This window comes from Macaca mulatta, chromosome 2 (genome assembly GCF_049350105.2).
Source record: "Macaca mulatta isolate MMU2019108-1 chromosome 2, T2T-MMU8v2.0, whole genome shotgun sequence".
Taxonomy (NCBI): domain Eukaryota; kingdom Metazoa; phylum Chordata; class Mammalia; order Primates; family Cercopithecidae; genus Macaca; species Macaca mulatta.
The window spans coordinates 35,798,558-35,820,635 of NC_133407.1; the positions used below are offsets into that span (position 1 = coordinate 35,798,558).

Consider the following 22,078-nt stretch of genomic DNA (forward strand, 5'->3'; position numbering starts at 1 on the left):
CCTGGGCTTAAAGCAATCTGCCTGTCTCAGCCTCCCGAAGGGTTGGGATTCCAGGCGTGAGCCACTGCACCTGGCCTCAGCCATACTATCCTTATCAAGTTTCCTAGCTATCCTAATTCTAGTCTGAGTGAGTTGCAGATGGTGGCATAATAAACATGTGGTTGATAAATTCCGGTCTGTAACTAAAAATGTTTGGTCTATAAGCATATTTGAATCTCACGTATCTTTCTTATGACACAAACCTAAGCATGTCTCAACATGGATAATCAAGCCATGAGATTAGACAACCAGAATAATCATAAACCTGAACTATATTGAGATGAAAATACAATCACAATACAGCCTGTAAGTGATGACAGATCTTCGTTGGAATAATACTCCAAGCACTTACTTTCTCAAATCCCAACTCATGGGCTGAACTAGAAGCCTGCTGAAAAGTTTCCATTTGCTCTTGTTCATCATGTATGTCCCACAGAACGTCACCAAAATCATCTTCTTCTGGAATGGAATCCTCACTGCCCAAATCCTTAGTCTCCAGGTCTGTGTTCTCAAAACCCAGTATATCCTGAACACAAAGAACAACCACACAAAAATGAATGAAGAAAATAAGATCTTACAGTGAGGGCACCCAGGCCCAGAGTGGGCTTCACCTACTTTCGGGAGGGCAAGTTCAAACATATGGCCCTTGTATGACACCTACAGTTGTAAGAATAAACTTACAACTATAAAAAATCACTAATTTAAAACAAAAGAAATAAAAATATTAAAGTAATAGAAATGAATACCTCTTTTTATAAAAATAAAATTAAAGGAATATTTTGAATCCCATGGAATTTGTTTCTTGAAAAATGTTACTCAACATCTTTGGTTGAATCTGGCTGGTGAATAGTTATAAAGTACTAACGACTAGGAAATACGTTGTAAGAATTGAATTACTAAGATGTGATTTCTTGATCTCAAGTATCTCTGCTGTCATATTTAGTCTTTATATTAAGTTACTGAAAATATGTTCTCCTTCAAGCACTAATGATGTTAAGTATATTTACTTTCACTTGCTGCCATTCCTTCTGCTCAATGAATTTTATTTATCTTGGTCCTAAAATTTGCAAGATTGTGAAGATCGAATTTGATAAAGACAACCGTCATACTAGAGAGTACCATATAAAATGTGTTGCCATAGGTCATATCATTTTGGGGCTCACTCTTTTTCTCTAATAATAAATCTTCATACTTCCTACTTCTCAAATAGGGTCCCTGGATGCCTGGGGGAGGTGTCAGAAGGTGTGGGGAACCACAGGCTAAACATGGTACATCTTCCCACTGTGTCCATTCTGTTTGAGGAAGAGGGGAGTAATAAATAATCATTATTACTGTTTTTTCTAATACATAATTTTAAATTAATTTTTATATTGAACACAAACATAGACATAATATCAGGCAGAATATATGACTCACATAAATTTTCAAGACAGCACATGAAACTTCATAAAGACTTCCAGCTCAAGGCCCCTCCCTGGGCCATGTTCTCATCCCCCCTGGAGGCATGCTTTCATCCCCCTCTTCTGTTAGGAATAACATCGTGGGAAAACCTGAAAGGGACTTTCCTAATATATAAAAATTCAAAGGGTACACAGAGGAGCCTCCCTATTGAATAAAATGAACACTTTCTCTCAGTTTTTAGCTAGCGCTTCTGTAATATGTTTTACACTTAGGTATTGAAGCATCAAATAGTCCTGTGAAATAGATCAGAGGCAAAGATATTAATACACGATCCAGGTAATGCTAAGAACATACCACAGGATGGACTCCCAACAGAAACAACAGCGCCTTCCTCAGGTACTATGTTCAAAAAGACAAGCAAGTGGTTTTCTCTGGAAAATTCAATTTTATAGAAAGCGATCTTAAAATATTTTAGATGAAATCTTACAGAGAATGCATATTTACCTGTTTAATAATCTTTTCTACACAAAGATAAGTTTTATATACTCCTTCTGCAGGATCTCCTGAGTGATCAATGATCTGGATAAAAATCATTTAAGAACAATGAGAAAAACCATAATATCAGAAAGAAATGGTGGTAAACACTTTCATAGTGCTTATGTGACAGGAACTATTCTAAATATTTAACACGTATTAGCTAATTTATCTTCATAACAATCTTAGGAGGGAGATACTATTATTATCCCCATTTTATAGAAGAGTAAACTGAGGCACAGTAAGTAACTTGTCCAAGGTCACACAAGGGATTTAGTGTGAAAAATGGAGCAATAAAACAAGAAGTAGGCCAGGTGCGGTGGCTCATGCCTGTAATCCCAGCACTTTAGTAGGCGGCGAGGTGGGCGGATCACGAGGTCAGGAGATCGAGACCATCCTGGCTAACATGGTGAAACCCCATCTCTACTAAAAATACAAAAAATTAGCCAGGTTTGGGGGCGGATGCCTGTAGTCCCAGTTACTTGGGAGGTTGAGGCAGGAGAATGGCGTGAACCCAGGAGGCAGAGCTTGCAGTGAGCGGACAGCCCGCCACTGAACTCTAGCCTGGGTGACAGAGTGAGACTCCATCTCAAAAAAATAAATAAATAAATAAATAAATAAATAAATAAATAAGTAAAAAGAAGTATACATTTTTTTGCCCTGTCTCCAAATTTTCTCTTATGTATTTCCATACCACTCAATATATTTACCCTTCAAAATGCATCAAAATCCAATTTTATATCAATAAAACTATAATTCTACAAAAGACAAAAGCAAAATAGTATTTTACTATGTAGTCTTACTGAGTTTGCTGAAAGAAGAACACCCAATTTGTAAGAACATGTGTACTGCTACTAATAATATTTGATAAAATGAGAATAAGGCAATGATTTTACAATAAATACCAAGCGAACAAGCATGGAGATTCACCCTCCATTTACATTTATAATCATGGTAGGGAGACCTTATTTCACTCCTATTTTATAAAATAAACTCATCCTTCTAGCATACTAATTTTTTAAAAGTAAAGGTTATAGAATACATAGAATAAAAAAGATCAATTAATATCTTTTTTTGTGGGACCTAGTGGACTAGGCTGATACTACAATAATTAAAGAATGAAATGGCTCTGGAAATGATAATAAAAATGCACTTCCTTTTTGTCTTAGCTTTATATGGCATGCTGGTCTCAAGCTATCTTTTCAATACTAAATGATGGAAAGAAAAATGCTTGTATTCATATGCGATTTTATTTCCTGGCTGGGCACAGGGAAGTGAAAACTGTAAAAATCCTAGAGTTGTTCTCAATTGTATTATTCACATTAACTACAGACATTTACCAAGTTGCCTCCATGTACAGTAATAAAAAGCCTATAATATCTATTCTAAAAATTATCCCAACAGGCATCTAGGAATGATCAAATTTCTCTCATCCCATCATCAGCTTTTTGTTTTTCCCAATGCTCTTAGGAAAAGTCACTATAAAAAGTCACCTCCTGCAGCATGGACAACATGAGACCCCATCTCTATAAAAATGTTAACAAAGTAGCCAGGCATGGTGGCCCGTGCCTGTAGTCCCAGCTACTCAAGAGGCTGAGGTGGGAGGATTGCTTGATCTCTGAGTCCAGGAATCTGAGGCTTCAATGAGCTGTGAACATGCCACCACACTCCAGCCTGGGTGACAGAGTGAGACTCTGTCTCTTAAAAAAAAAAAAAAAGGCTCCTCCTGACACTAATCCTTGGTCAGTAGACAGAAGAACTCTACGCTTGGGAGAAAAGCACAAAATACCATCTGATCATACAGATCATACTTGTGCTAGCCACACTTGGCGATTCCTTTTTCCTTTTTTTCCTCACAACCCACAACCAATCTGTTAAGAAATGATATTGGCTCTACTGTCAAAATGTATTCAGAATCCTACCACTTCTCATCATTTCCTCTACCACCACCCTGCTTGGAGCCACCAGCATCTCTCACCTGGATAACGGCAATGGCTCTGAGACTGCACACTAACCCCTGAATGACCACCTATTCTCAACGTGGCAGCCAAAAAGATGACTGTCAGATGATCACTCTGGCCTTCATTCTATTGCTTATAGTCCTGCAATGGCTCCCAATCTCACTCCAAGTGAAAAGCCAATATCCTCAAAATGACCTCTGAGGTTCTTCACAATCAATGAGGTCCCCTCTCCTTCTACTCCCATCACTTATCTGCTCCAGCCACATGGGTTTCTCTCCCCTGCCCAGACATGCCAGGCTCATGTCCACCTCATGGCCTTTGCTCCAGTTTTTCCCTCAGCTGAGTGTTCTTCAAAAACGCCTATGAATTTTACCTTGGCTTTGTTGGTCTTGTTTAGACTAGAAACTTGATCAATCAATTGCTGGACAGAGTCAGAACTGACTTTTCCATCTTCCAAACGATGAAAGATTAATCGAGGTTTTCCTTCAGGGTTTTTCAGAAACGCTTCTTCACAGTCTTCCAATAAAAGGCTAGATTGGAAATCAGCATTTTGTGTGCTATACTGCATGTGGCAGCAAGCAGTTAGTTAATCAACCTATACCAATAACGGAGTTTTACTACAGTGACAAGTGGCCAGAAAAGGTCCAACTGCAGAACAAGTGAAGTTTTCCAAAAATGGATGTGTTATGGCTCTCTTCTAGCTTGGTCTTAAAATATAATATATTCATTAACCCACAGTGAGCATAAATATAATAAATTATGCATTAAATTGTAAAGCCTATATAACTTTATTTTTTAAAACTAAAAAAGATCTCAAAAACACTCTTAAACTTGGCTCAAAATAATGGACCAGACTCATAAGACTTTGAAAATAGATGGCAAACAAAATTCCATCTAAAAATGTATAATTTCTATGTTAACACAAGGAGGCAGGAGGTCATGCGTGGGGAGGTACACAGGCACCATCCAGGGCAACAGCCAGGTTCCTGCACTGCTTTTCCAGGGGTTCTTTTTAATGCCTTTAATTTGACCCACCTCACTTCATGGCAGAATCACAGGAGAAATCTCTTACAATGGAAGATAGGAACTGAAATATGGCCAAGTCCAGGAGAGGCGTTTTTTCCAGATAAAGGTTTCAAAATGAGGAATTCTTTGCTCTTGATTGGCCCTCCTTCATTACATCAGCACCCTTGTTGGGCAGACCAGGCTCACCAAGAATTCTTGAACCTACATAGAAGGAGAGGAGCTTCTCTGTTTGGATGGCAGCCCCAAAGTTTTGACAGTTTTCTCTTTCCCAGTTCTTTTAGTCTTTTCTCATCTAATAAATGACCCTAATCCTTATACCCAATATATACTACAAAAAAGATCTGGAGACAGATTGGAAGAGGTTAGATGACTGGAAAAAAACCTTGACTGAGGTGAAGGTAAAAAAATTCCAAAAAACAACTTTGTTACAGGGAACCAAAATTATATTTTTAATGAAAATTCTAGAAAAAAAAAATCCTACAACTAATAATCTGCTGAGGTCTTTCTCTCTCTCTCCCTCCCGTCTTTCTTTCTCTCCCTCTTGTTTTTTCTTTTTTTCTTTTTTTTTTTTTTGACAGAGTCTTACTCTGTCACCCAGCCTGGTATGCAGTGGTACAATCACAGCTCACTGCAGCTTCAACCTCCTGGGCTCAAGTGATCCTCCCACCTCAGCCTCCAGAGTAGCTAGGCCCACAGGCACATGCCACCACACCCAGCAAATTTTTGTATTTTTTGTAGAGATGGGGTTTCACCATGTTGCCCAGGCAAGTCTTGAATTCCTGGCCTCAAGGGATCCTCTCACCTTGGCCTCCCAAAATGCTGGGATTACAGGCATGAGCCAAGGCGTGCAGCCCACATCTACTGGGGTTTTCTACACAACAAAGGACACTGCAACCAATTCCCCTTTCTAGAAAGCATTAAATGAAAGTTGTCTAGAGAAACAAATTTTGTGTGTGGGGTGTGTGTGTGTATGTGTAGAAGGGTGATACTATATGATTCAGAATTTGCAAATTAGACTACTAGACCAAATTATTAAAAATTAAGAAACATTCTATTGTATATTTCTGTGCCAATCCATTCTACCCAAACCACAGAAGTTTTCTATGTTAAAATCACTCTGACCACGTTCTCTAGAATTTTGGAATTTCAATGATTCATCTGTCAGTGCTTTGGGGGAAAAGTCTGTGGCCCATTAGAAGACCAAAGAGTGGGTGTGCTGTTCAGGCACATGTCCATATTTCAAAACATTCCCTACAAAACTGACCCATGGGGCTCAGATAAAATGATATGATCTCTGGGATTTTAATCAAATAATTTGGTGGAACGGAAGCAGATGCTACAGATGAAACAACTGGTCATGAGTTGATAACTGCTGAAGTTAGACAGTATGACAGGCCAGCTAATATGTGGATAAACTGCACTTTAGGATCCCTTCAGAAAGTAGCCTCAGTAGACAAAAATGTACGGGAGGAGCTGCTAGAGAAGATGCAGCTTTGTGGGGCTGGAGGAGTTAAAACAGTGAGGCTGAGGCATAATGAGGAAAGTTCAATTATAGAACAAACAAGAGCTTCCACTCGCCTAAATTCTGTAAGGAAACTCTATAGGCGATCTGGTAAACAAACAAACAAACAAACAAACAAAAACGAACGAAACCAATAATAGGGCCTAAGAAGTCCCGAAAGGTGACTGAACTACCCTTTTTTTTTTTTTTTCTTTTTTTTTTTGAGACAGAGTCTTGCTCTGTAGCCCGGGCTGGAGTGCAGTGGCCGGATCTCAGCTCACTGCAAGCTCCGCCTCCCGGGTTCCCGCCATTCTCCTGCCTCAGCCTCCCGAGTAGCTGGGACTACAGGCGCCCGCCACCTCGCCCGGCTAGTTTTTTGTATTTTTAGTGGAGACGGGGTTTCACCGTGTTAGCCAGGATGGTCTCGATCTCCTGACCTCGTGATCCGCCCGTCTCGGCCTCCCAAAGTGCTGGGATTACAGGCTTGAGCCACCGCGCCCGGCCGACTGAACTACCCTTTAGGCGCGGAAGCCTCCCCATCCCTTGAGAAAGACTGATGATGCCCTGAGGAAAACCAGTCCCAGTCGCCCCTCTGTGCTGCCGTGCTGCTGTGCCAAGGGGGAGGCACCTCTCCTTCTCCTCCTTCTACGTAGGTTCAAGCATTCTTAGTGAGTCTGGTCTGCCCAGCAAGGGTGCTGATGTAATGAAGGAGGGCCAATCATGGGCAAATAATTCCTCATTTTAAAACCTTTATCTGGAATATTCCAACTCAGCCAGCCTCTCCTGGACTCGCCATATTTCAGTTCCCATCCTTCACTGTAGATTTCTCCCAGGATTTTTCTCCTTCCATGAAGGGAGGCGGGTCAAATCAAAGGCATTAAACAAGAACCCCTGGAAAAGCAGTGCAGGAGCCTGGCCATTTCCCTCTAATGCACCTTCTCCGGTGACACTGAGAGGCGCAGTGCCTGTGCACCTCACTAAGCGTGACCTCCTGCCTACCTTCCCCGCCTACAACTAAGCATGTTGGTAGCATAGCTGCTCCAAATCCAATCATTTCATACCCTAAAACCATACATTTTGAGCTTCATAATTTCTTGTAAGAGACCTGAATAGTGTGAGAAGCCAGTGAACACTATCTTCAAATAACTCTGTGGATACCATCTGCACACAGGGAATAGTTATTGACCAGGAAAGTGTTTCCCCATGGAGCTTCCAAGCTGCTCAGGAGAAGCTTTTCTAGATTCCTCTTTTGGGAAGGATGGGGTAGTCACTGGGGTAGGTGAAGGCGCAATTTGAGAGAAACAAAGGCTCCAACAGCCCGTTTGTGGTGTAGAGCCCATCCCCACTGCCGTACCTCTTGACAGGCATGAAAGAAACAAATAATAAAATAATAAGCAGCTGGAATAAGAAAAGTTTAAGTAAAATAAAGCCAAAGTAGAGACTAAAATTATTAAATTTAAGAAATTAAAATCCTTATTTAACAAGAATAAAATTTTTAAAAATGTACAATATAAAATTTTACTAAAAGGAGATAAACTGAAAACTACTAAGCAAAAGTAATAAAATATGAAATAAATGGAGAGGAAAACATTAAGAAGAGTTTAAAATTGGAAAAGAAAAATAAATGTTAAAAGTGTAAAAATAATGTATACAATGTTTTATTTAAAAAGTAAGGGTTTTTTTGGTTTGTTTCTGAAACAGGGTTATGCTCTGTCACCCAGAAAGTTTCTTTAATGTAAAGAAAAACAAAATGGTTGTATGGATTAAAGATAAGAATTAGAAAAAATAAGGTAACAACAAATAACATATTACCAAGTAAGATAAAAAAAAACTACTCAATCATTAATAAGACAAGATATATCCTTAATAAATATAAAAACCGGGAAAGAAAAAGGAAGGGGTGGATAGCAATGAAACCCAACTGAAGGCAATCAAGTTGAAGAACTCCTTAAACATATTCTGGATGAAGGCTTATTGACCAGGTAGTTGCCTGTTCACCTGGCCACTAGGCAAAGTCTTAAGGGTCACAAATGCGTTATACTGTAGGGAAACTGGTGAAACTTAAGGCCCTACATATATCTATACACAGTTAAAGTCAGAGTTCGTCCACAATTAAAAATAAAAAAGCAAAATGCTTTGGAAAGGTTAAATTTAGACAGTAAATCTAGAAAGAAAAATTAGCCTCTTATTAAACTTATTTTGTCCTTTATATCTAACTGGTGAAAAAAAAATCTTTACTTGCAGACAAGATTCATTAGCATGATTATATTCACATTGTAAGGACATTGTTCACTTTACTGGGTCTATTTAAACAGTAAGCTCCTCACAGCATGTAAATTATGATTCAACACCTATACAAGTGATCAAGTACATGAACTTCATATGTAACATATATAGTTCAAATACCTCTCAGTTTGTATCCAAAGAAAAAAAACAATGAAGGTTAATGTTGCTTATTGAAATTAGGAGTTATTAACTTTTTCTGTAAAAGGTCAGATAGTAAACAGTTCAGGTTTTGTAGGACATATGGTTTCTGTGGTAAGGCTTCAACTTTGCTATTATAGTATGAAAGCAGCTGTAGAAAATACATGAATGGGCCAGGTGTGGTGGCTCATGCCTGTAATCCCAGCACTTTGGGAGGCCAAGGTGGGCAGATCACAAGGTCAGGAGATCGAGACCACCCTGACTAGCACGGTGAAACCCCATCTCTACTAAAAATACAAAAAATTAGCTGGGCATGGTGGCAGGCGCTTGTAGTCCCAGCTACTCGGGAGGCTGAGGCAGAAGAATGGCGTGAACCCGGGAAGCAGAGCTTGCAGTGAACCGAGGTCGCATGACTGCACTCCAGCCTGGGCGACAGAACAAGACTCTGTCTCAAAAAAAAAAAAAAAAAAAAAAGAAAGAAAGAAAAAAGAAAATATATGAATGAATGAATGAATGTGGCTGTGTTCCAATAAAACTTTATTTACAAAAGCAGACTCCTGGCTAGATTTGGCCCTTGGGCTATATTAGCCAAACTCTGATTAAAATAAGTTATAAATTAATAATGTTGATCATATGACCTATGAAAAAAGTCTAACAGCATAAAACTTTTCATTCTTGATTTTATTTAAGTACAAAACAGTTGTAGAATTAATTGAATTTCATGGATTTTTTTATTATAAGGATGCAATTAAAATTTATCTTTGAAGCTTATTTGGCAACCTCAATTCTATTTACAGTTTACTGCTTATAATAAATTACGTTTTTTTCAGCTTACCTTGGTAATGTTAAGTGAATAAATAAAATAACTAAAGAACTTTTCTCAATTTCCCATTTTCTTACAGTGAGGTATTGATTTTCAACATCTATTGGAAAATAAACAGCATGGAAAAAATATCCCATTGTCTCGCACATTCTCTTAAGTTTAGGTGAATAGTCCTAAAAACAAATGAAAACATATAAAAGCTTAATGCATTTAACTAAAGATCAAGTGAGATTCATACTACTCAAAATAAAAAGTATGCTTTAAAACAGGTTATACTGGATATCTTTTAATATAAACTTTTAAAAATAATCACATTTTAAAGAAAATTTTAAAGAGAAAAGGCATGTTTCTCTCAAATACAAATAATAATAGCTTAGCAACCTGGCCTTTTTCTAGCTCAGAAGATGACTTATTTCATAATAAACCTAGAACAACAGGAGACAGTATTAGGCTATTTTGCTTTGGTATTTGTTTCTTTTTGGTATTATTACCATGAACAATCTGTTTTATTGTCATAAAGAGTGCAAAATATAGATCCATAGATCTGTATAGTAAAAAACATCCACTATGATACATCAGAACGCTAAAGCAGAGAGATGTAAGTTAAAAACACATAAATCTACAATTAACATAGTAAGTAACGATGACTATTATGATGAAAGAAATTAGTAATACCCTCAAAATGTCCTTGGGAATAACATATTCAATTACTGGATGGAAGCTTTGGGCTTTAAAATATTTTATCTTTTTACTAAAATTGAATAATATCACAAAGGAAAGCTAGATGAGTTTGGTAATCAACAACAGGGAAGATGTTAATACAGCAGGTATAGCATGTGACACACATTCTATAAAATTCCCTTGGAACACTGGTAGGCAAGCTTTTTATATAAAGGGTTAGATAGCAAATATTTGTGCAACAATAATAATCACTTAACAACTTGGCTGTTTTAGCAGGGATCTTTGTGGTTTATTTGGCTTCCATCACAATTACTCTGCCATTGAATTGGTGGTGTAGTGCCGCCATGGATGATATGTAAACAAATGAGTGCGGCAATGTTCCAATAAACTTGATAGACACTAAAATTTGTATTTCATATAATTTTCACGTCATAAAGCATTAATCTCCTTTTGATTTTTTCTACCACTTAAAATGTGAAAACCAATCTTATCTCTGGGCCATTTAAAACAGGCAGCAGGCCAGATTTCACCAACAGGCTATAGTGATCCCTGCCTTAGAATAACTCCAACGGCTGCCTTGGAAAATTTAAACCATGGTAGGGAGAAAATTTTATTACCTGAGACAGACTCAAGGATAGAGCTGGCAGAGAGAGTAACTAAAGCAGACACAATCAACAAGAGTCTTATTGTGGAGAATATGCAATGAAAATTTCACAAAAAAGCCTAGGCAACACAATGAGACCCTTTCTCTACAAAAAAAAAAAAAATTAAATTAGCCATATTTGGTGGTGTGTGCCTGTAGTAGTCCTAGCTGTTATGGAGGACTGGGTGGGAGGACTGCTTGAGCTCATGAGTTTGAGGCTACAGTGAGCTATGACTGTGCCACTGCCCTCCAGCCCAGGCAACAGAGCAAGACACTGTCTCAAAACAACCAAACACACACACACACAAAAACTCCAGAAAGTTCCAACACCTTAGTCTGACATTTGAAACTCACTAAAACAAGTTAAAACCTTCTTTTTCTGTCCTAGCTCCCATCCTAGGAAAGTTAATTCCAGAAAGTAAACATAAATAAATAAACCCTCAATTCACTACCTTTCTTTGCATATAATACTGAAAAATATTTTCTCTTAAGAAAAGCCCAAGACGCTGCCTATTCTTTAAGACATAAAATCTAGTAGGAAACTATTTGGTTTAGATACAGTAGTATCAGAAACAGAATATAATATTAACTTATATTTTAAATTGGTGGATACAGAATTTATAAATATCCTCACCTTAAGGAAAAGATCCATCTCAGGCTGGGTTTCATCTGTATAAATGAGGTAACATCTGACAGTGTTACTCCACAGAGAATGTGAAAACAGAGGAGTAACTTGTAATAAACTAGCTACAGCAATATCCCAATCATCTGAAAATAAAATTGCTCAAGTTCATGAAAAAATTACCAGAACACATTTGATCATTCTAAAAAAGTTTAAAAATCATAACAGGTATCATAGAATGGAATCTTATCTTACATGTTAATACTGCCATAGCTTCTAGAGTAATATATTCAAAGGCAATTAGTTTTCTAAACACAAATTCTATCCTAGGACTTGAAGCAATGAATGTCACCAGTGGTCTTCCCTGAGGCACCAGTGGTTCCAGTCAAGTGTCATGAAAAAATTTTACATGAGTTATTTGATTAGTTTGTTACTTGAAGTTAGCCTACATTACCAAGAGGATCTGTAGCTTTACTTTCTTATTATTCTTGAAATATATTGAGTTAAAAGAAAGCTCAAGAATGGCATAAAATGAAAAGTAGCCTTATGCTAACTATATTTAGTGAGAATAAAAATTTAACATATATTTGGCTAGTTCAAGAAGCACAATTTTAAAAACGATTTTCATTTTGCTGATAGAGAAATAATTGTATGGTTTTAAGGAAAAAGAGTAGAGCTACTTATAACTTCTTAGGTCTGCACTGATATTGAAATTCTAAACAGATCTTAGAGCTATTCTGGACACTGTGTTATGTAAAAATAATGAAAATATACTTTTGGGTATGAATACAGTTGTCCCTTGGTATCAGTGGAGGACTGGTACCAGCACTTCCCCTCACATACCAAATCCACAGATGCTCAGGTCCCTTATATAAAATCATGTGGTATTTGCACATAAACTACGCACATCCTCCCATATACTTTAAATCAAGTTTGTCCAATCCGCGGCCCGTGGGCCTCATGTGGCCCAGGATGGCTTTGCAGCCCAGCACAACATTATAAGACTTTTTTGCAATTTTTTTTTTTTAGTTCATCAGCTATCATTAGTATTAGTGTATTTTACTTGTGGTCAAGACAATTCTTCTTCTTTCACTGTGGACCAGGGAAGCTAAAAGAAGCTAAAAGATTGGATACCCCTGCTTTAAATAATCTCTAGTTATTTACAATGCCTAATGTAATGTAAATGCTATGTAAATAGTTGTTATACTGTAATGTTTCTTATTTCTATTTTTATTGTTATACTGTTATTTTCTTTGTTATTTTTCCAAATATTTTTGATCAGTGGTTGAGTGGATCTGTGGATATGGAGGGAAAACTGTACTATATTACCTAATAGAGCTTTTTGGTATTTTGCTCCATAACCTGCACTAATTAATCTTCAGCACTATCAAAGAAGCAGAGGGAAAGATTAAAACTTACTATTTTTCAGTTAATCTACATTAGATTTGCTGCTCAACTAAAACACCGGACAATTCAGACCAGAACACAGTTACCAGAACCTGGCAGGCCAGGCTGGCAGGAGTACCATCTGATCCCCATCTAAATTATGTAACCTCGTCCTTCCTTGTTAGTTACAGCCCCACTGTATGATGGTTTGTCAATGGAAAGCACTAGGAACACAAATTTCATGCTTTGCTAATGGTATTAATAGTTCTAGCACAAGATTATAAAACATGAACAATCACTACCACTAGGCAAATAATTGACAAAGAGCATGTATTACCTCTGTTAACATTTGCAAAGGGTCCTTCCACATCTATAGAACTATGGGCAAACTCAGGGCCTCTGAAGGACTGCTGAAGCTGGATCATGCTTCCTATGGAAGGTTCACTTCCCAAGGCTCCGCCAGTCCAATATTCACACTGGGTTCCAGCAGCTGTTCAGCAAGAGATTTTTATCTTGTGAAAGCCAACTTACTGAATGTTCAAAACCTCATCACATGTACTGAACAGGATTTCTAATTTTAAAAAATACTAAAATATTATAAATATTCAAACGATTTTGAAAATACTTTGCCATTGACTTTTGGCAAAGTTCAAAGATACTGATTAACATAATTCTGGTTATCATCTCAAATTCAAAGAGCGGATTAAAAAGAGAAAGATGAAAAGAAACAAGAAACAATAAAAAAGAAATCATAATAAGAGGGAAGTTAAAAACATTTTACAAAAAAAATTCTAAAAACCATTTCTAACTGTACAGCTTAGGCATCAATTAAAATCTGAAGGAAAAAAGCCTCAAAGGTAGACTGTTACTAACACACATGAATATAAAAATATTCATAATTTATTAGGACATAAACTCTTTACAGCAGGGAGTACATCCTTCTCAACCTCCTAGAGCAACAAAATTAATGTCTGAATCATTAAGAACTTATGAACTTGATGATTTTCTAATAAATTATATTTGCCAGAATGTCTACATCTCTGGCAAAACTGAGCTTACTATTTGTAGCTCTTTGAGTCTCAAATGGGTGACATACCCCCTCAAGTGTTCCTTCTTCCTATTTAACACAAAATACGAAGAAAAAAGACCTAGAAAGGAATTTGTTTCTAATTTGCCGAGACAATTACAATAGTTTTGAAACACTGTACATTTGAATATGTCAATACTGAAATAATCACTAAGACTTGTGTTGGGGTATAAAAAAGCATTTTCTCAGCTACTCTTGGCTGTTAACAATCACTTTTTTGTTTGAGATGGAGTCTTGTTCTGTCGCCATGCTGGAGTGCAGTGGCGCGATCTTGGCTCACTGCAACCTCCATCTCCTGGGTTCAAGCGATTCTCCTGACTCAGCCTCCCGAGTAGATGGGACTACAGGCACACGCCACCACGCCCAGCTAATTTTTGTATTCAATAAAGACAGGGTTTCACCATGTTGGCCAGGGTGGTCTTGATCTCTTGACCTCGTGATCTGCCCGCCTTGGCCTCCTCAAGTACTGGGATTACAGGCATGAGCCACTGTACCCAGCCTTCATTTTTTTCCTTAAAAGTTAGCAATAAAGGCCGGGCACAGTGGCTCACGCTACTTGGGAGGCTGAGGCAGGAGAATGGCATCTCAAAAAAAAAAAAAAAAAAAAAAGTTAGCAATAAAAATTCCAGGATGTTGATCAGATTCCAATGATACTAAAATGAAAATTAAGAAGGAACTGTCAGTTACTATATTTTACTCCAAAATGCATCCATTTGTGAGAATATACTTACAGTTCATTATAAATGGGAGGGTGATTACATTTTTCCACTGCATTTTAAAATAGAATCTTTTTCATTTTTCAGTATCAATCACACTTTATTAACATTTTCTTAGAATACGTAAATCCTTTCACTCTGTGATCTCAAGCTTTTCTTTATTTCCAGAAAAACATATTTTATGTAATTATAAAACAAATACTTTTTGAATAGTTCACAAAGCTATACTGGAAACCACTCAGTGAACTATAATGCAAGTATTCTAAATGATAGTTGCAAAGAATACATCATTATGTAAAGAAATAACACTGCAGAGACTACGAACTCCAATACCCATTCTCCTCTTCTTTCTTCAGTAACAGAACCCTACATTTGAGTTGGACTCTTGTCTGCCTGGCTGCTGATTACACTACCCAGTCTTCCCAGGTATAGTTCTGACTAATGGGATTTGAGAAGTCATCTTAGGTTGTGCTTTCTGGGAAAGGAATGTGTTCTCCCCTTCCTTCTTTCCCCTGGCTAAAATGCAGATGTGCTGGTGGGAGCTGGGATAGCTATCTTAGACCAGAGAATAAAAGTTATGGGTTAGGGTTGGCAGAGTGACAAAGTAGAAGGAACTTTAGTCCCCAAATTCATACACTTCGTGGAGAAGAGGTGTCTTAGCAGCTGACAGAAAGAACGCATGACTCTATTTGCAACAATAGTTAAAGTGATAACCTAATATAGATAAGTAAAAGAAATCTAGCAGAATCCAAAGTTGGCTCTACATGTCATTAGAGCTATGTTGAAAGCTCAAAATATAAATAGGATATACACTTACCAGTGACATCTGTACAGTTGTCATCTGAATCAGACTCCCCAGGATCAAATACTTGGATGCCCTGAGCCTGTAGCCTCTGAAGTTTGCTCTCCAACTCCCTCTTGGCCCTCAGTAAGTCCTGAATTTCATTTTCTTTGGTCTCTCTAAAAATCTTTAAAAAGAATAATTTTAATTTAGAAAGTTTTTTTATAATCAAAAAGTTGTGTCATCAACTTTAAGGGAAAAATATTTCATTCATAAAACCAATATTCATTTGGTCCTCGATGTCCCCTTTCGTAGGGTGAATGTCCCAGTACCTTTACCTTACTGTTTTGCAACTGGAAGCCACTGGAATTCCAGCAGGATGCATGTCCGTGGTGTGGGTCTGTCATGTGCACTGCATGACGTTTAGGAAATCTGTTTCTCTTTCCCACTAAATACCAATAATACAACATCCCTAAACATTTCCACATGCTTTTCCCCATACAGAAACGCTTCCCTTCTTTTCGAAATTGTTATTAAAATGTTCACTTTCATACATTTTTCTTTGAAATGATCTCAAGTTTACCACATCTAACTCAAAAATGTGAAAGTGCCCTACGCTAATTCTTACAATTTTCATGAATCCTACATAACTTACTTCTATTTATTCACCACATTATATATTATATACACTTTTAGAATATACTGTTTTATTCCATGTTGCTTTGGGGGTAAAAATGTAAGGAATTTACCTTGAATTGCCTTTTAACTTTATCTCTGTCATGTTCAAATGTTGCTGCTCTCTCCATTGCTTGGTATTTTGCTTCTAAAGCACTTTCTTTTTCTCGAAGTATCTTCTGGTATGTTTTTTGAAGTGCCTACAATAATTTACCTCGTTATTTCCTAACAAAAATAGTCTTGCTCCCCAATTTTACATTCTTATATATATATATATATGTTACGTATCTTAGAATTTTAAGTCTACTTATTATTTTACCAATTATCAGGAACTTCATGTTGCCATTTTATTCAAAACATAATGGAAAAAAACCGCAAGCATGCTGGAACTACAACAAATAAAGACTTCAACATTAAGCTTTCAATGGACATTAACTTTTTTTGAAACACTGCATCAGTTCTTAAACTTCTTTATGCCTTTTCCATCTTTGTGATAGTAAACATTACATTTTATAAGGCTTAACTTGAAGGATACTTAGTTCTAGGAGACTGTGTGCCCCTTGGCACTATGTCTTATTCATCTCACCATCCCTTGGGCACTTCACAGTGCCTGGTACGCTGCAGGTCTCCAGTAAATGTCTGACTCAATGAATGAAATATAGAAGAGTTTTTTCATGCCTCGATATGTGAGAAAGGAACCAGTATGTTTCACAGGAAATCAGGACTTGTGACAGGAGTGACTGTGACACTTGCCAACCCTTATTGCACCCCGCCCTGTTTGGTCTGGCCTTTTCTACCCCCACCGTGCAGTTGTTTCCAACGTACAATGTCTGTTGGGCAGTGGCTTGGACACATTAAATCAGATACTTGAAATGCGCGAGTCCATTTTATACATGCAAGTGCATTAAGGCTGCCCAGTAGGAAAACTGATAAGACAACAGATAAACTGCTATACGGACTTCTTCCCAGACAACCACATTAATTACACAACCGCTAATGAGGGAGTTTAAAAATAAAAACAACAACAACGAAACCTGACTAGAAGAACGTCTAGTCTTGAAGACAGGAGGCTTTTTCTCTTTTAGAAAAATCAGTCTGAGGTATTTATTTCACCCCTACTGTAACGACTCCAGGAACTCTTAGGCTGCCTAGAAGTCTCTCCCACAGTGAAGAATAAACAAACGACACAACAACGATCAGAGGGGCCCCAAACTGATGGCAAAAAGTCTTAGAGATTTGCTCACAGAAAAGCAACCTCTTGCTTTATATGCTTTTTTTTTTTTTTTTTTTTTTTTTTTTGGAGACGGAGTCTCGCTCTGTTGCCCAGGTTGGAATGCAATGGTGCAATCTCGGCTCGGTGCAATCTCAGCTCACTGCAACCTCCGCCTCCTGAGTTCACGCCATTCTCCTGCCTCAGCCTCCCGAGTAGCTGGGATTACAGGCGCCTGCCACCATGCGCAGCTAATTTTTGTATTTTTAGTAGAGACGGAGTTTCATCATGTTGGCCAGGCTGATCTCGAACTCCTGACCTCAGGTCATCCGCCCGCCTAGGCCTCGCAAACTGTTGGGATTACAGGTGTGAGCCACCACGCCCGGCTGCTTTATATACTATTTTAGTGAATTATAATGGACCTGCTACATGGAGGGCATGCAATAATTAATTTTAGAGTAAATTAATCAAATGGACTAAGGAAATTTGACTACATCTAGAAAAGGTTTTCAATCATAGCAGTTAAGATGGTGAGAATCAGGAGGCTTCCAGAAAATTTCATGTCAAGACCATTACAATGCAAGAGCCATGAAACTTCACAAAGAAACCGACACATGAGCCCCACTTTGGAGCCCCAGGCAAAATTTTTATAGGGAGGGGGAGGATAAAACTCCTAGGAAGAGTTTGTTGAGTTGCTTCAACAGATGTCACCAGCCTTCTGAGGGGGTGGGCGCGGGGGCCGGAGTGGAGCTGGAGATTGGCATTTGCCTCCTCAGGACACTTTATGGCTAATTTCTTCTAGGTGTCTGAATAAATAAACCAGAAATAGAAAAGCGGGGGCCAGGCGCGGTGGCTCACTCCTGTGATCCCAGAACTTTAGGAGGCCAAGGCGTGAGGATCGTTGAGCCAGGAGTTCCAGGCTGCAGTGAGCCGCGATCGTGCCACCGCAGCGAGACCCTGTCTCCAAAAAAAGAGACAGATAAAGGGGAGGGAATTAAGGAATCATTTCAGACTCGAAGAGAATATGGCCTCTCAAATTAAAATACGCAGTTTCCGCCGAACTTTCAAAGCCGCTTGGTTTGGAGAAGGAGGACGGTCGTGCTTCCCAGGGGTCTCCCGGCGTCGCGGCGCGGCGCGGCGCGGCCCGGCCCGGCGTTACCTGCAGTTCGGCCCGCAGCCGCTTGTTCTCTGTGTCCAGCTTGGCCTCGCGGCGGCCCATGGACAACAACTCCTGGTTCTTGCTGACGCGGAAGATCTCGTACTCCTTCTTGAGCCGCTCGTACTCGGCCGCCGCGTACTCCAGCTCGGGCACCGACGAGCCGGTGGACTTGAAGCTGGCCCCCAGCAGCCCGCCCGCACCTGCCCCGCGGGGAAGCGACCCCGGCCCGGACCCCGCCGCCGCCCCCGCGCCTCGGCGGAACGAGTTGCGTAGCAGGCGGGCCTTGGGCTTCACCTCCACCGGGATCTCGCAAGCCTCGCCGCCGCCCGCCCCGTACGTGTCCTCGATCACCTCCCCGCCCGCGGGGCTCACGAGCGACGAGGCGGTCCCCATGGTGTCCGCGGCGGCCACTAGCTAGTGGGTACCGGCGGGGCTGAGCAGCTGAACGGAGCGGGACGGGGCGGGGCGGCGGGATGGAGCGAGGCTGGAGAGCAGGACCGGGCTGAAGAGCGGGACCGGGCTGGAAAGCAGGACGGGGCTGGGCAGCGGAACGGGGCGGGGCCCGAGAGCAGGACTGGGCGAGGCAGCGGAACGGGGCTAGGCGGGAGAACAGGATGGGGCGGGGCAACTAGAGGGGCGGGGCAGCAGGACGCGGCGGGGCAGCAGAACGGGACGGGGCGGGGGAGCAGGACGGGGCGGGGCAGAGGAACGGGGCGGTGTGGGAGTGCTGGATGGGGCGGGGCAACCGGAGGGGCGGGGCAGCGGGACGGGGCGGGGCAGCGGGACGGGGCGGGGCGGCGGGACGGGGCGGGGCGGCGGGACGGGGCGGGGCGGCAGGACGGGGCGGGGCGGCAGGACGGGGCGGGGCGGCAGGACGGGGCGGGACAACAAGAGGGGCCGGGCAAGTGGGGCGGGGTATATGGGCGGGGCAGGGCAAACGGGGTGGGTCAAGAAAGCAAAAAGGGCGAGGCGGGCTAGCAAGAAGGGCGGGGCTCGCAGGAAGGACGGGGCGAGTGGCGACTGTGCAGGACCAGCATCGGACTGGATGTTGTTGGAGTGGTGCTCCGACGCGGGGCTTCTCTCCGTTGTCTCCGCCCCGCTCGAGGCTCCCTGGCGGGCGTGCCTTACAGGGAGCACAGGCCTGGGTCCCAGCTGCTCCACCAATGCTGCAGCTATTTCTTTCGCTGCCGCCGTGCCTTACCGGAAACTCCTTTCTGGAAGCAGTTGGGAAATCTGAAAAATTTATGGAGTGCCTGCTATGTGCTTCCCGCGATGTCTCTCTCTTAGTTTGCATGTAGATAGAATGACCAGCAAGGAATAATGCCAGCCAAGAAAGAGCTTTTAGATTTTACGGTCTGAAACCACCAGGGACAATCCTTAGACAAGGTAAGTTTTTTAACTCATTGCAACATGAGACATTGGAGACCGCCCACCAATCTCTTCTTCATTCCCTCCATCAAAGTGGCTAGTCATCTTTTCTCTTACCCTTTAGATTTTCTTCAGGAAGAAGTCATACGCCAGACCTTTGCATTCTTCAAAATCCAGAGTATACATACTAATTTCTTCAGGTGGTCTCCTGAGATAAAGGGAAACATTTCCACCATCACAGTACCTTAAGAACTTTCCACCTTTTCACATCCGTTATGATCTCTAACTCCTAATTTTTGAATTCTCCTTGTGGATCAGGGGTTTAAGGATCATCCACTAGGTTTCTGACTAAACACTTTGAACATTTTTGCATCTTAGTACCTCCTTTGGAATGGGCCTCGGCTGAACACTTCTATAACTATGCTTGAGTAATAAGATAAAACAGCCAGCTATCACCCATTCTCTCCAACAAATAACCAAACTCACTATGCGAACTTCCTACAGCTTGGAGAGTACATTCAGATTCTAGTCTGGAACTGAGTGCTCTGAAACAATGCATCTCTCCTTTCCCCCACGTCATTTCTGTCCACTGACATGCCTCTAATCCACATTTCTCCACCCTACTTGCGTACTGATCTTGGATTACTATTGGTCAATGCCAAAGTGACCAAATTTCTTATTCCTCAAAAAATGACATTATTTCTTCCTGGCTAACACGGTGAAATCCGTCTCTACTAAAAATACAAAAAATTAGCCAGGCGTGGTGGCAGGCGCCTGTAGTCCCAGCTACTCGGGAGGCTGAGGCGGCAGAATGGCCTGAGCCTGAAAGGCGGAGCTTGCAGTGAGCGGAGATTGCGCCACTGCACTCCAGCCTGGGCGACAGAGCGAGACTCGGTCTTAAAAAAAAAAAAAAAAAAAAGACATTATTTCTAACCTCATAATCTGTTTTTCTTCTTCATGCTGAATTTAACCCACATACTTCAGTCTGCATTTTGGAAGAATAACTTTTTTTTTTTTTTTTTTTTTTTTTTGAGACGGAGTCTCACTCTGTCGCCCGGGCTGGAGTGCAGTGGCCGGATCTCAGCTCACTGCAAGCTCCGCCTCCCGGGTTTACGCCATTCTCCTGCCTCAGCCTCCCGAATAGCTGGGACTACAGGCGCCCGCCACCTCGCCCGGCTAGTTTTTTTTTTGTATTTTTTTTAGTAGAGACGGGGTTTCACCGTGTTAGCCAGGATGGTCTCGATCTCCTGACCTCGTGATCCGCCCGCCTCGGCCTCCCAGAGTGCTGGGATTACAGGCTTGAGCCACCGCGCCCGGCCTGGAAGAATAACTTTTAATACAGAAATATAGTGAGAATAAAATATTTGGCAGGTGGCTTATAACTTACTAAAGACGGCCACATTTTTTTTAATAGTCCTCTCATAGAAAAGACAGCTAAGACAGCTACATAATTTGTGGGACCCAGTGCAAAATGAATGTGTAATGCCCCTCATTCAAAAATTATAAATATTTTCAAGATGGCAACAGCAGAGCATTAAGCCAAGTATGGGGCGCTTTTGAGTTTTGGGCCCTGCGCGACTGCACATGAGGTTGCATGGCCATGAAGCAAGCCTGTATATGACTCCTCACTTTGAAACTGAGTGAACTCTGACCACTTGGACCAGAGGAATGTGGCAGAAATGACACTGTGCCAGTTTCCAAGGCCAGGTCTTGAGAGAATGGCAACTTCCACTTCTTGTGTCTTGGAACACTCGGGAGTGTTGAGCCACCATGTAGAGACTTACTAACCTGAGACTGCCTAACTTAAGAGGTCATACGTAGGCATTCCAGGTGACAGCCTCAGCTGGGCCCACCTTTCCAGCCAGAGTACCAAGGCATGTAAAATGAAGCCATCTTGGACTCTTCAGACCAGTGCATTCACTATTTAGAAATTAAGTGACTTCAGTATACACTACAGGGAGGAAAATCACCCAACCAACCTCTGCCCACATTTCTGGCCCACAAAATCATGAGATATAATAAAATTACTCTTGGTTTGAGC

The 22,078-nt window shown here is 40.7% G+C and overlaps 1 protein-coding gene and 1 long non-coding RNA gene across 7 annotated transcripts in view; one reads left to right on the forward strand and one right to left on the reverse strand.

Moving 5' to 3' along the window:
* The window catches only part of NPHP3 (nephrocystin 3), a 48,181-nt gene extending 29,093 nt beyond the window's left edge, over window positions 1–19,088 (reverse strand). For all 6 annotated transcript variants that reach the window (XR_003727100.2, XR_003727101.2, XR_003727099.2 and 3 more), the window contains exons 1-9: window positions 18,670–19,088; window positions 16,375–16,500; window positions 15,662–15,812; window positions 13,379–13,531; window positions 11,668–11,801; window positions 9,722–9,882; window positions 4,309–4,465; window positions 1,945–2,019; window positions 392–565 (exon numbers count right to left, since the gene is read on the reverse strand). Coding sequence is in view for 3 of the 6 variants with exons in the window: in XM_077991469.1 (XP_077847595.1) it covers window positions 392–565; window positions 1,945–2,019; window positions 4,309–4,465; window positions 9,722–9,882; window positions 11,668–11,801; window positions 13,379–13,531; window positions 15,662–15,812; window positions 16,375–16,500; window positions 18,670–19,062 (1,524 nt within the window). In the remaining 3 variants the exon portion in view is untranslated. The remainder of the gene's footprint in view (window positions 1–391; window positions 566–1,944; window positions 2,020–4,308; window positions 4,466–9,721; window positions 9,883–11,667; window positions 11,802–13,378; window positions 13,532–15,661; window positions 15,813–16,374; window positions 16,501–18,669) is intronic.
* A 560-nt stretch (window positions 19,089–19,648) lies between these two features.
* LOC106997117 (uncharacterized) overlaps window positions 19,649–22,078 on the forward strand; it is a 163,145-nt gene continuing 160,715 nt past the window's right edge. The window contains exon 1 of the long non-coding RNA XR_003727106.2: window positions 19,649–20,055. This is a non-coding gene — a long non-coding RNA (uncharacterized LOC106997117). The remainder of the gene's footprint in view (window positions 20,056–22,078) is intronic.